The sequence below is a fragment of the Eleutherodactylus coqui genome, chromosome 5 (assembly GCF_035609145.1).
Source record: "Eleutherodactylus coqui strain aEleCoq1 chromosome 5, aEleCoq1.hap1, whole genome shotgun sequence".
In the NCBI taxonomy this organism is placed as follows: Eukaryota; Metazoa; Chordata; class Amphibia; order Anura; family Eleutherodactylidae; genus Eleutherodactylus; species Eleutherodactylus coqui.
In genome coordinates this window covers 131,388,843-131,401,726 of record NC_089841.1, presented here as the reverse complement: position 1 = coordinate 131,401,726, position 12,884 = coordinate 131,388,843, and the positions used below count along the sequence as shown (strand labels likewise).

The 12,884-nt window shown below is 39.7% G+C and overlaps 1 protein-coding gene across 2 annotated transcripts in view; it reads right to left on the bottom strand.

Moving 5' to 3' along the window:
* ADAMTS19 (ADAM metallopeptidase with thrombospondin type 1 motif 19) overlaps positions 1-12,884 on the bottom strand; it is a 245,169-nt gene that overhangs the window by 84,556 nt on the left and 147,729 nt on the right. For both annotated transcript variants that reach the window (XM_066603164.1, XM_066603165.1), the window contains exons 11-12: positions 4,271-4,372; positions 45-175 (exon numbers count right to left, since the gene is read on the bottom strand). In XM_066603164.1, coding sequence (XP_066459261.1) covers positions 45-175; positions 4,271-4,372 — 233 coding nt within the window. The remainder of the gene's footprint in view (positions 1-44; positions 176-4,270; positions 4,373-12,884) is intronic.

Below are 12,884 nucleotides of genomic sequence, written 5' to 3'. Positions count from 1 at the left end.
TATAACAAATGAAAAAAAGTGCAATAAATATACATTGACATTACCTAAGACATTTACGTTGTCTACTACGAACTCCAACTCCACATGTTCTGCTGCAGGAACTCCAAGAACTCCACTCTCCGGAAAGGTGTTCAGAAGACGAAGTCATACTGGTGCATTCTCCAACTCTACACCACTGTGTATAAATGCGTCAATCATTAATTTTCACCACACCTGCAGTTTTTCATTTCAGTATAGAATGTCGTAATCGTCATTCAATTATTGACTTTATAGAGCATCAGCTCATTCTGTGTTTTTATCAAGAATCCTAAATCTAGTCATGCTGAATTTATCATTCTTTACCAATATTGTGTCCAACTCTAATTTAGGAATCTCTTTTCAAGTGTAAACCACAAACAAGAAGGTGGGATACTTTTGACTGACACACAATGGTAGCTTCAGCATTAAGAAAAGCAAGAGGGAAAAAATAAGCAAGTGAAAGATAAGATTCTGGGCATCTGTGTATGCAATTTAGGGATAGTGATGAGCGAGCTTTTGAAAAGTTCAGTTCTACTGGCTTGCCAAACGTATGCAAAAAGTTTGGTTTGATCTGAACTAGTTCACACTGAACCTGCAGGTCACCAAAACCCCTAAAACTGGTGTGTTACACTATCTAGCAACAACAGCCCTATGTTACACTCTGAAAGTTTATACAGGGCTTTTATGACTCTTGGGCCACTCTCGCACAAACCATTTTTTACAGCGTCTGAAAACACTTTAAAATGCTGTGTTTTAACAGACGCCTGTGTGAGAGCAGCCATAGGCAGAGTTATGCACTAGTGTTCAGGACTAGTGTTGAGCAAGCGAAACCAGTAGAACTCTCAGTTCAGATTTGTACTGAACTTTCAACAAAGTTCGATCTGAAATAGGATTCTACACAATTTGGGCTAATTTCCAAGGACAAATTTCTGCCGCGTTTCACAATTTGAATAATTCTGATTGTGACTGAACATATAGGACAGAGCATGCTTGGTATTTTGGTGACTTACTAATATAGTGTGCTAAGTAGTTCTGTGCTCTTCTCTTTCTTTTTTTAAACCATGCCCGATCACCATAGAAGCCTCACCTGGACAGCGCTGCCATTTCATTATGCAAAAGGGCACTGATGGAAGGGCATGACCCCCATCCTTCCTGGACGTAGGTCTGGTGGAAGGTCTTAGCATGAACCTCTTCATATTTGTCCATTTTCAAGATGGAGTGGTAGTTCTCTCCAGGCAGAAGACTTTTATGGTGGGGTGCGACAAATTAAAAAAAGAGAATTGTGTAGAACTGCTGAACACATTGTGGCACATTTATTAAGACTGTCTCTTTTTTTCCCTTCCTCTGGACCAACAAGGGGGTTGAAACAGGCTGAAATAGATGGACATTGCCTTCATTCAGCCTTACCTGCTACATTTATGTCACATGAATACTATGTTTAATATATTGACAGTGTAAAGTTTGTGGGGCAGACCGAAGATGCACCAAAAATATCACAGCTTTACACATCTTTGGTACAAGTTACATTCAGTTTTCTACTTTACACCAAATCTGGCACATTTTACTACTTGACCAATTCAAAGTGCAAAATGGCAATTATCAACTGTCCTGTACTAAATATATCTAAAGTGAACAGCCCCTTCAAATTTACAGACATTTAGACATTTCAGTTACCATTGAGAGAAATTATTGGACAATGCTGCAAGGGAAAACCCTGAATATTTAGGAATCTGGACCCAGAAACAACTGCCAATCCAGAGTAGGGAGATATTTAATTTAGCACATTTAATCCTTTACTATATGAGAAAACGGTTGCCTAATTTAAAACATTTCTGCTTCATTGGATTTACGTTTGCAAACTCTTTTTTTTTTACCAAACAACCTTTCATAAAGATTAAGTGTCACAGTGTGTGTTTATATTGGAAATACTGAAAATTGCATGGCAGGCTTAGCAGGCATTTGGCATTCTGCTGTAAAAGAAAGAGAGAATTACACATGGGATGAAATATATTTGCTGTCAACATCTTACTACAAAGTGTTCTATTTTAATTGTCTATTTCATGTGAAAAAATTGCCCATATGGTATTAATGGAAACTTTGAACTCAATTAATTTTGATAGCACAAAATAAACTCTGGAAAGAGACGGGAAGCTGTTGACTGATACTAAACAGAGCCCCATTATGGATGAATGTATTCCCCTTTTGTTGTAACTAATTGCTGTAATAAATACTTTAAGTAAGATTTTAATGCATTGGGAAAGACCCGAAAAACACACAAAAATAACGTATATATTGATGCAAATAACACCATATTATTGTCTCATATTAGTTTACATTTAGTTAAATATATAAATGTTCAATTATGCTTCTCAAATGACGAAAAGAATACAATATGCAAAGTACAAAGAGAGAGAGTCCAGTAGAGCCATGGAGAGTAGCTGATGACTTCACATAATTTTTTGTATGTTCTGCCACTGAATGGAATACTCATGAAATTGCTTAAATTGTTTTCACAGGAATTAAAACTTGAAAATAATGCATCTAAAGCCTTTAGTCCATAGCTGTATCTATACCGCCAGGTTTATATTACATTAAAAACACAGCAACTTCTCTAGAAATATAGGCTTCAGAAGTCACAATGCAACTCTGATCTGTGTGCCCCAGGAAACCAAAAATGTAAGTACCTTTACTTAAAACAGGAAATGGTAAGGTATTTTGAGATTGAACCAAACTCTTCATCAGGTCAGTACTAAAGAGTTTAGTTGCCTGTCTCCTGTTGTATATAAAGATCAGCTTTATACTAACCTATATAGATCCCTGGTTCATGGCAACTGGAGCTCAATTGTGACTTCTGAAGCTCATTCTACACTAGCATATGTCCTTGAGGACCAGCATATTAAAAGCTTTTTCAGTGCTATGTAGAGATGAGCGAGTGTACTCGGCCACGCCCCTTTTCCGCCCGAGTGCCGCGATTTTCGAGTACTCGGGCGAAAAGATTCGGGGGCGCCGTGGGTGAGTGGGGGGGTTGCAGCGGGGAGTGGGGGGGAGAGGGAGAGAGAGAGGGCTCCCCCCTGTTCCCTGCTGCTATGCTGCTACCCCCCGCTCCGCCACGCCTCCCCCCACCCCCCGGCGCCCTCCGAATCTTTTCACCCGAGTACGGACGTACTCGAAAATCGCGGTGCTCGATCGAGTAATTACTCGAAACAAGTAGGTTCGCTCATCTCTAGTGCTATGCAAGTCCCAGCATTTGTAATGAGTGAACTTTTGAAAAGTTTGGCTTGGCCGGTTTGCCAAACTTGAGGAAAAGGTTTGGTTTAGTCTGAATTACGTTGTACAGAACCAGAACTTCACCAACATCTCTATAAATGGTGTATAACACTGTCTAAAAACTACAATAAGTATATCTAAGTACTTTTGAGCTGTTTTAAAGCAAAGTTGATGAAGAAGGGAAAAAGAAGAGGAGAAAAATAAGAAGGCATAAGGAGAAGGAAAGAGAAGAAGGAAAATAATAAAGAAGAAGATGGAAAAGTAAAAAGATGGAGGAGAAGAAGGAAATTAAGAAGAAAAAGAAGGAAAAGGACTGAAGGAAAAAGAAGAAAAAAAACACTACACAGCATTCTCAGATGAACGCCTCTATTGCCTGAGAGTCATTTATTGTTAGGTGGGTACACACGAGGCATTTCTCTTCTTTTTGTTTTTACATATTCTAGAGATATACGTATATTTTATATTATAGTTTAGATATTTAAAGTAAGTACTTTCACTATTAGGTGTCCAGAACCATGGACCAGTTATTTCTGAGCATTGATAAGATTCCCAGCTCCTAGGCCCCTACTGGTGGGATTCTTTTGACATGGCTGATTTTCATTTTAAAAAAAATAGCGCATTCTGATACAGATTTTTGACAGTTAGCACACTAACCATACCAACTTTACCACTTACTACGTCCTCACATTGACTCAGATATATTGTTGTTATGGGCAAATTAGAGCAGCCTGATACTTAAGGAAAACATTGATAATATAGTTGTTTTCTGAGTTGAATCTCATGTTATTTTTTTTTCATTATTTCTTACCTGGGTACCTTGGTGCCAAGATCTATACGGGTGATGCAATAATTAAACAGGCACAATATATTCCTAGTATCAGCTGCTATAGTCTATATTTGTTGTCAGGGATGTATTATAGTCATGAATATCTACATGCGCATTTTCATTTCTATTATTAAATGGAATAATAGAATAGCCACATACCTTTTCGGTTCCACATTCTGTGCCATCCATTGGTGGATCCAGTCTTGTTCTACACTCTTTTTCACCCTCCAGCTTACACCAGAGTCCTGTACAAATAACATGCTAAAAAATATGTTAAAAATGGCAGGTACATATTTAAAGTGAATCTTTCAATACAATGTACAAGAAATAAATGTATTTACATTAAACTTTGTGTTTAGATCCACTATAATGACTATTATGAAATTGAAAAAAGGGCAGTTTTCCATTATCCCATTATCAGAATTTGCTTCCTTTAGAAGTGGGAGCAATCCAATAATAACCTGAAGGGCTGCTACAAACAGAAGCCATTAGGATGATATAGCGATACAACCTCATTCAAACTGATTTTCAGTCTCAGAAATTTATTTACCTAATCTGCCACATGTCAATATACCATTTTGTGAAGGGTTTCCCATAGATTTCAATGGGAAACATCACATGGCATGCGAGAGCCATGCGATGCATACAATACTATAACAAATATTTTAAGTGATATAACATGCTTAGATCTAGTAAGTGGTAACAAACATCATACCTGGTGAAACACTTTGGGGTTATTTACCATTCAAAATACAACACTTTTCCTGCCGTACATTACACCTAAAAACTGTCTTACATATTTGTGCCACATTTATCACGTGTTTTTAGACAATTTTTTCAAACTTGTTTGCAAAAAGGGCATGACCTACATTGTGCCAAAAAGTGTGCCAAGCTTCCACAATTGTTTCATACTTTTTCATACTTGCGTGAAGCAAGCCAACTAATAGGTGGTTTAAACTTAGGCTAGAGGGTCTTAAAATTGGACAGATGTATCATTTAGTGATAAATCTGGCACATTTTAAGACTGTTTAGTCTAAGTTTGCACTGTCTAGCTTTTAGACAGTATTAGTAAATAAGCCTCTTTGTCTTGTGCTACTAGGTTATACACACACATGGACTGATTTAGCACATAGCATTTGTACTGTTTTAAGCCATACACCTACCAAAGTACAAATAGTCAAGCAGAGCTGCAGAAACTAACAATATCTTTCTGCTTTATTCTGGTGTCAGGGATTTAGAAAACTAAGCTCCAATGCTGTTTTCCAGCTTCCCACACTATGGAATTAATTTAGCAGGTTGTCTGCAGAGCTGACATGTAGCAAACTGTTGAATTTTTTTCCCGGAGTAACAGTGAAAGTCTGGGGAATCAAACATAGATTATGCTGTTTCAGAACCACTATTTTGTTTAGTCTTTTGGCACAGAAAAAACTATATCTAAAACTATATCTATATCGCCGTATTTGGGAAAAAGTTTGGTTTGGTCCGAGTGAGTTCAAAATAAACCTGAACTTCACCAAGAACCCTGAAACTGGTGTATAATAAAGAAGAAAGAAGTAGAAGAAAAAAGAAGAAGGAAGGAAGGAGAGGGAGAAGAAATAAATTATTAGTGGGTTCGGACAAGATGAACCACCTGAGGTTCAGTTTTTCTCAACACTACTCAGCCTCCCATACTAACAATATTTTATGAAACTTGCTACCTTCCATTTTTTAACCAAATGAAGTATGTTGACCTTATATTCAATTTTACCTATCTTCTTCAATGCATACCTTAATTTTAAATGTACTAACAGTAGGAAGATTCTATAGATGCAGCACTAACCAGGTTTTTTTCTAGTGAACTCTCAATCAGGCAATGTAAAGGGAGTAGTCTATGGCTACCAGTACATGGGGACACACTATGGCTGGCATAGTATGGTGGCATTGAGACTCCTATTGCAATGCATACCTGGTGGTTACAGAAGGCGCAGTTCATGTTATTCCCTCAGCGATTGACATTTTTATAAATGTCATTAATAATGAATACACAAGGTACATGTTGTCAGCACGATATAAACTATTTAAATTGGTGATGCTGATATAAACTACTTATGTAATAAAATAAGATAAAAATGAAAAGCTCCCTAGTGATCCTAATTAGAGATGAGTGAGCGTACTCGCTAAGGCAAATTACTCGAGTGAGTATTGCGTTTTGCGAGTACCTGCACACTCGTCTCAAAAGATTTGGGTGCCAGCGGGGAGCGGTGGGGGAGAGCAGGGAGGAAAGGGGGGGGGAGATCTCTCTCTCTCTCCCCCCCCCCCCACACCCCGCTCCTCCCTGCTCACTCCCACAACTCACCGCTCTCCCCCGCCGGCACCCGAATCTTTTGAGCCGAGCGGGCAGGTACTCGCAAAAGGCAATACTCGCTCGAGTAGTTTGCCTTAGTGAGTGTGCTCACTCATCTCTAATCCTAATGTCTTATAAATACAACAGGTTTGTACAGCTTGTGTTGGCCACATGTGGGGCGCAAACACTTTAAAGAGAAAAGAGAATGGAAATGCACAGTGTATCCAATCTAACTATGAACACAACGAGCAGCGTATTACTGCCAAGCGACACATTCCAATACTGATTTTAATAGTTATTCTACATTGTTTACTGATATTATTTACATGCAACAATGGTTAATTGAATATCTGGCATGGTCTGAGCTCAACTGAAGTGACACATGAATAACCCTGATTGTTTTCTGTAGTGCATTAAGGAGGTTATAGTATTTAACATTTTATGACATTGCTCTGCCAAGACATGTGCAATACTTACAGCTGGAGTAAGTCAATCATATTTTGCTTGTATAAAATCAATAAACAATGAACATTTCATCCAAAAATTAAGCCGCTCTTAGCAGCCAGGACACGTATACAAGCAGAGCTGCACTTTGCGGTGTGAAAATGATAATAAAATACATAAGTGTGTTCTTACAGAATGAATGCGCAACAGAAATGTTTTTATTTTTATTTGAAAAAAAATTAGGATCTACAAATAATAATTTTTCTATGCTGCATCTGCAATCACAGCAAAAATACAGTCATCTCAAATGGTCATTCGTACTATTGAGGGTTGCCATCTAAAACCAGAACAGGACATAGGCAAAAATTCTAACTTCTCCCCGAATCTTTCAGTTGCCTATAATTTGTGAATTCTATTGAAACTAAAGGCTATTGTCAACAGTTCATGGTCTGCTCACGGGGCACTAGGGGATTCAGATTAGTGGGAACTTTCTTAAGTCATAAAATAGGTATCATTAAAAAGGTTCTATTATGGGATCATTATGTAGGAGATATTCCGAATATATTGTAAAGCATAATTAAGGCTCTGTCCACACTGGCATCATGGCTCTTTATAATGGAGCCATTACCCGTGTGATGGATCTGGCTTCCAACAGATTCAAAGGGGCATAAATTGCACTACTGTGCTAGTAAAAACAACCTTGACAAAAACCAGACGGCATTGCTAATTGTTGGTGTTCATATAGGATTAGTTTACACATAAGAAAAATTGAAGTTTCTTACTCTAATACAGAGGTCCCCAACATTTTGCGCTGTAGTAAACAACAAAACTGTATTTGCAGCTGCCAAATACTGGTGAGCCACATGCAGGATGCCCAAGAGCCGAATGGGGCGCTCGATCAACTGGTTGGGAACATTGCTCTAATGTAATACAAGCACAACACACAAATTAGGTGAATGTGACACAAGAAGAACTTTAAATGGCTTGCCCAGTTGTAAACTGGATAGGCCATCAATTGTTGATTGGCAGGGTTCCACTTTCCAGAACCACCTCTGATCAGCTATTTGCAAATAACACTGGAGTCTGTTTCATAGAAAGCTAATTAACGGAGTAAATTTGCAATATTAAATGCTACAATAAATACTGTACATATACGCTGACTAGACAAAAGTCATGAGACAGGAACTAACATCTTGTAGGGTCCCCTCTAGCCTGGCAAAGTGCAGCAACGTGACATGGCATTGATTCCATGAATGGATGGAAAAGTCTGGATGGATGTTGAGCTATGCCATCTGGATATCCACCCACAGCTCCATGGTATTTGTTGGTGCAGGATTTCGGGTGCAAATGAACCTCTCCACCAAATCAAATAAATGCTTGATTCATAGAATCAAAAATTGTAGAGTTGAAAGGGACCTCCAGGGTTATTAGGTCCAACCCCCTGCTCAGTGCAGGATTTACTAAATCATCCCAGACAGATTTTTGTCCAGCCTTTGCTTGAACACTTCCATTGAAGGATAACTCACCACCTCCCGTGGTAACCTGACATAATTGGGTTCATGTCAGGTGAATGTGCATGCCACACCGTATGTAGAAACTCTCCAGAATGCTCTTCAAACCAATTCTGGACAACTTGTGACTGATGGCATGGTGCATTATCCTGCTGAGATATACCATGATCATGGTGGTACATAAAGTCCATGATGGACTGTAAATAATCACCAAGCAGTGAAAAGTTTGGGCCTTGGTCAATGACATGCTTAGGTGAGCCACTGGACCCATGCCATAAGAACATACCCTACACCAGTATGGAACCACTATCAGCCTACACAATGCATCATTAGCAACCGGGGTCCATTGCTTTATAGGGTTTGCTCCCCACACAAAGCCATTATCTCAAAACAATTAGTACAGTGACTCATCAGACCACATTACATGTTACCAGTCCTCTAGGATCCAGTTAGCAACTTCACGAACCCAAGTGAGGCACTGTGTCCAGTGTCATGGTGCTAACAGTGGCACTCTGGTGGGTCTTCTGATCCCATATTCCATGGAAGCTAACAATTGCTGCACTGACCAGCGGAAAATATGTATGGGGCCTCCTCTATTGAATGTGGATATGATTTCTGCCAGAGTCACTTGACTGGTAATTCCTTTGATATATTCCTGGTACATACATGACATTATGGATTGAGAAATGTTAAATGCCTACGCAACTTTGAAAATATTCCATCCTCCTAGCTCCCTCTGTCATGCCTCATTTGAACTGCGATAATTCAGGTCACCTTGCCATTAGCAGGATGGCCAGTGTTCAACCTTACTCACAAGATAACACGTCACAACTTATTGCCTTCATTTGAATTTTCAGCTTTGCATTCATAACATTATCATATACTAATACTAACATAAGGACGGTGAGCGAAATCTGATCCATTGAGCTCTATAACTTAGCTAAATAACTAAATAACTTCGAGTTAAATCTTAGCGTAAACTTTAGAAAGGTCTGGAGAGACTCACAATCCAGAACATGTTCTAATTTGGAGCTGCTCCCAGTGCTTGGAATTTACTGATCCAGAAAATTATCTGTTCATGTGCCGACACCTAAAGTGCACCACAATGAGCTTGTATTCATATATTACATTAGCTGATGGAGTGTTTTAGTTACACATTGTTGTTCACGATGTGAAATATGTAATTATAATTTAGTTTAATTACATAAGAATTCTAGCATATCAGCTTAGTTTTGGTTTAATACAAATCTGCTGATCTGGGTTATTTTGTTCGTATGTACAATGGGGATTCCTGCAAGGAATTAACAGATTGTGTTATTTCAATAGTTTTCCAAGATAGCACTTAGAAAATCATTGCCTTAAAGGGGTTGTCCCGCGCCGAAACGGGTTTTTTTTTTTTTCAACCCCCCCCCCGTTCGGCGAGAGACAACCCCGATGCAGGGACGTACAGACAGCTTACCGGAGCGCTTACCTTGATCCCCGCGCTCCGGTGACTTCTATACTTACCTGTGAAGATGGCCGCCGGGAACCTCTTGCTTCGTGGACCGCAGCTCTTCTGTGCGGTCCACTGCCGATTCCAGCCTCCTGATTGGCTGGAATCGGCACGTGACGGGGCGGAGCTACACGGAGCCGCTCTCTGTCACGAGCGGCTCCATAGAAGAACACAGAAGACCCGGACTGCGCAAGCGCGGCTAATTTGGCCATCGGAGGCCAAAAATTAGTCGGCTCCATGGAGACGAGGACGCTAACAACGGAGCAGGTAAGTAAAAAACTTTTTATAACTTCTGTATGGCTCATAATTAATGCACAATGTATATTACAAAGTGCATTATTATGGCCATACAGAAGTGTATAGACCCACTTGCTGCCTCGGGACAACCCCTTTAACAAAAGACAATATAACAGATGTTACCTTTTCTACACTGAAGTCAATGCATCTGTGGAAAATAAGTATCTGTGTATTGTAGAGTAATCACAAGTGTTTGGTTATATCGGATAATACAAGGGAAACTTTTCAAGACTTATCTTACTGGAGCCATAAACCTTTTTTAAAGCACATACAACTTGAGACACAAGTGTATTTACAACATTGCACTCAGTGCTCACTTACAAGTTTCTTGATATCTGTCTTTTCCTTATTTTATCTATCCCAGCTGTACTCAGCTCATGGAAAGCGTGATAGACCGTTACTCGTCCCTCATTGCTTATAAAAGTTCTATGCTGTAAAGTATGCCAAAACGCTGTCATCAGCACAGAATTAAGAAAACATTTTGTTTGGGCTTGGTTGTGATTCAAATACAAGATCAACATATGTAATTTATCTTGACCCTGTCTCTGTGATATACCCCATAGGCAAAGCCCCTCATTGTGCTCATTATCAGAAAGTTCAGGGCACTCTCTGTGTGACTTATTAAAGCATAAACACAAATAGTTACCTCAAGCATCACGTGATCATGAAACTATGCAGAAGTGCAGTAAAGTAAACTTTACAGCAGTGTAGTATATTACAAATTTTTAGGAAATGATATAAATGTTCAAATGAGACACAAGCTATTTTATGACCGCTACATCTTAAGGGTAGTGATGAGTGAACTTTTCAAAAGTTCAGTTTAGCCAGTTTGCTAAATTTGAGCAAAAAGTTTGGTTTGGTCAGAATTAGTTCGAATTGAGCCAGAACTTCACCAATACTCCTAAGACTGGTGTCTAAGACGATCTAAGAGCCATAAAAGCCCTGTATAACATTCCTACACTATCTGGGAGTTTATTTAAATACTCTGAAGTGTTTTTAAGGCAAAGTTAATAAAGTTAAAAGATGAAAAAAGAAAGAAGAAAATAATAAAAAAGGTGAAAAAGGAAAAAAGGAAAGACAAAAAAAAAATAAGGAGAAGGAAGATGAATTTTACCGGGTGCAGCTGAAATGCACAACTCGAGGTTCAGGTTCACACTGTACAGAACTTTTAGCAAAGTTCAAACCAAGACAGGATTCAACTGTTTCAACTCACTCAACACTAGTTAGGGGCCTTTTACATGATAATAGTTCTAATGTACATTCGTTCCCAATCATTGTCCAGTGTAAGGACTTAGTCAAACGGGTGTTTTTTCGCGCGATTTGCGCATGCGCATGCGATTCGCGCATATATAGAACCAATGGTTTGCTATGGTATCGGTCACATGTCCGCTTTTTATGCGGATATGCGATAAATTATAGGACACGACGATTCGCAGATCGCGCCCATCTGCGTTCGGCGTTTTATGTGTGCACCAAAATCATTTACTGCAGCTAGCTGCGTTTTTTTCGCCGGCCAGTCTAAGTTTCATGCGCATTTTGATGCGCACGGCGATTTTACTCCGGTCAGACGGGCGTTTTGCTGCGACGATTAACGCGGCTAGGTGCAGATTTTTCCCGCGATTTTTCGCCCCCGGTCACGCGATTTGCGCATGCGCATCCGTCATGCGATCCGCAAATCGCGCGAAAAAACGCCCGTCTGACTAAGGCCTAAACATGTAGGCAATTGAGCTCTCCTTCTAGGAAGAAGGAAAACAGTCTGTCTAGTGCAAACTATTGAAAGCAAGATTCCCTATAGGTCAACGTTTGACCCTTTAATAGGCCTTACAAAATGACTAAGAAAAGGGTCGGTCCTTGACTTATAGGGTAGTTACCTCCAATACATGAAGCTAAGAGACAATGTTCCTTCTTCTTGGAAGGAAAGCTTAAGTTATTTCCTTTTTTTTTCCAAGGAAGCATTGCATGGCCTACGCCAGCTTAGCATTCTTCACCAGGAGAACAGTACTACCAGTGTAAACATGTGGAGTGATCAAATGAAGAATAATAATTTGCTAGATTGTCATTGATTGAATCTTTCATGTTGCCCTAAAAATCATTGTTTGCAGGCAGCACATCTCCTCATATACACATGTCCGCCTGTTGTTTGCAACTCAATCTCTACCAAAGGAAGAATGACAAGAAACTGAGGGAAACCCCTCATGATTGTTGTCTATACAATGTACTATATTTGCAATCAGCGCTCATTACATGTAATTTATGAAGCACCCTTATTCGGTGCTTTGATGAAGGTTTTTACAGAGAGGTAAAATCTGAAGCTCTTGGGTTCCCTGATCTACTATTTAAAAAACACTCCCATTTAGTACTGTGGCTATAAATCAGTGATTCTCCCTAAGAAAAAAAATTCTTCCACTTCTGTGGAGCCCTTAAGCCCATTCATGTCTCTAAGAAGCTTTTTGTAGGTGCAGGAAAAACATCCTACGCTGCGTTTTTTTAACGTAAATGTCAATGGGAGTTTCTAATGTTAAAAACTAGAGATGAGCAAACGTACTCGGTTCGGGTGTTTTTGGACTCGAGCACCGCTTTTTCCGAGTAACTGACTACTCGAAAAGATTCGGGGGGAGCCGGGGGTGGGGGGCAGCGAGGTGGAGCGGGGGGGGTAGCAGTGGGGAACGGGGGGGAGCTCTCCCCCCCCCCCCCCACTCCCCTCTG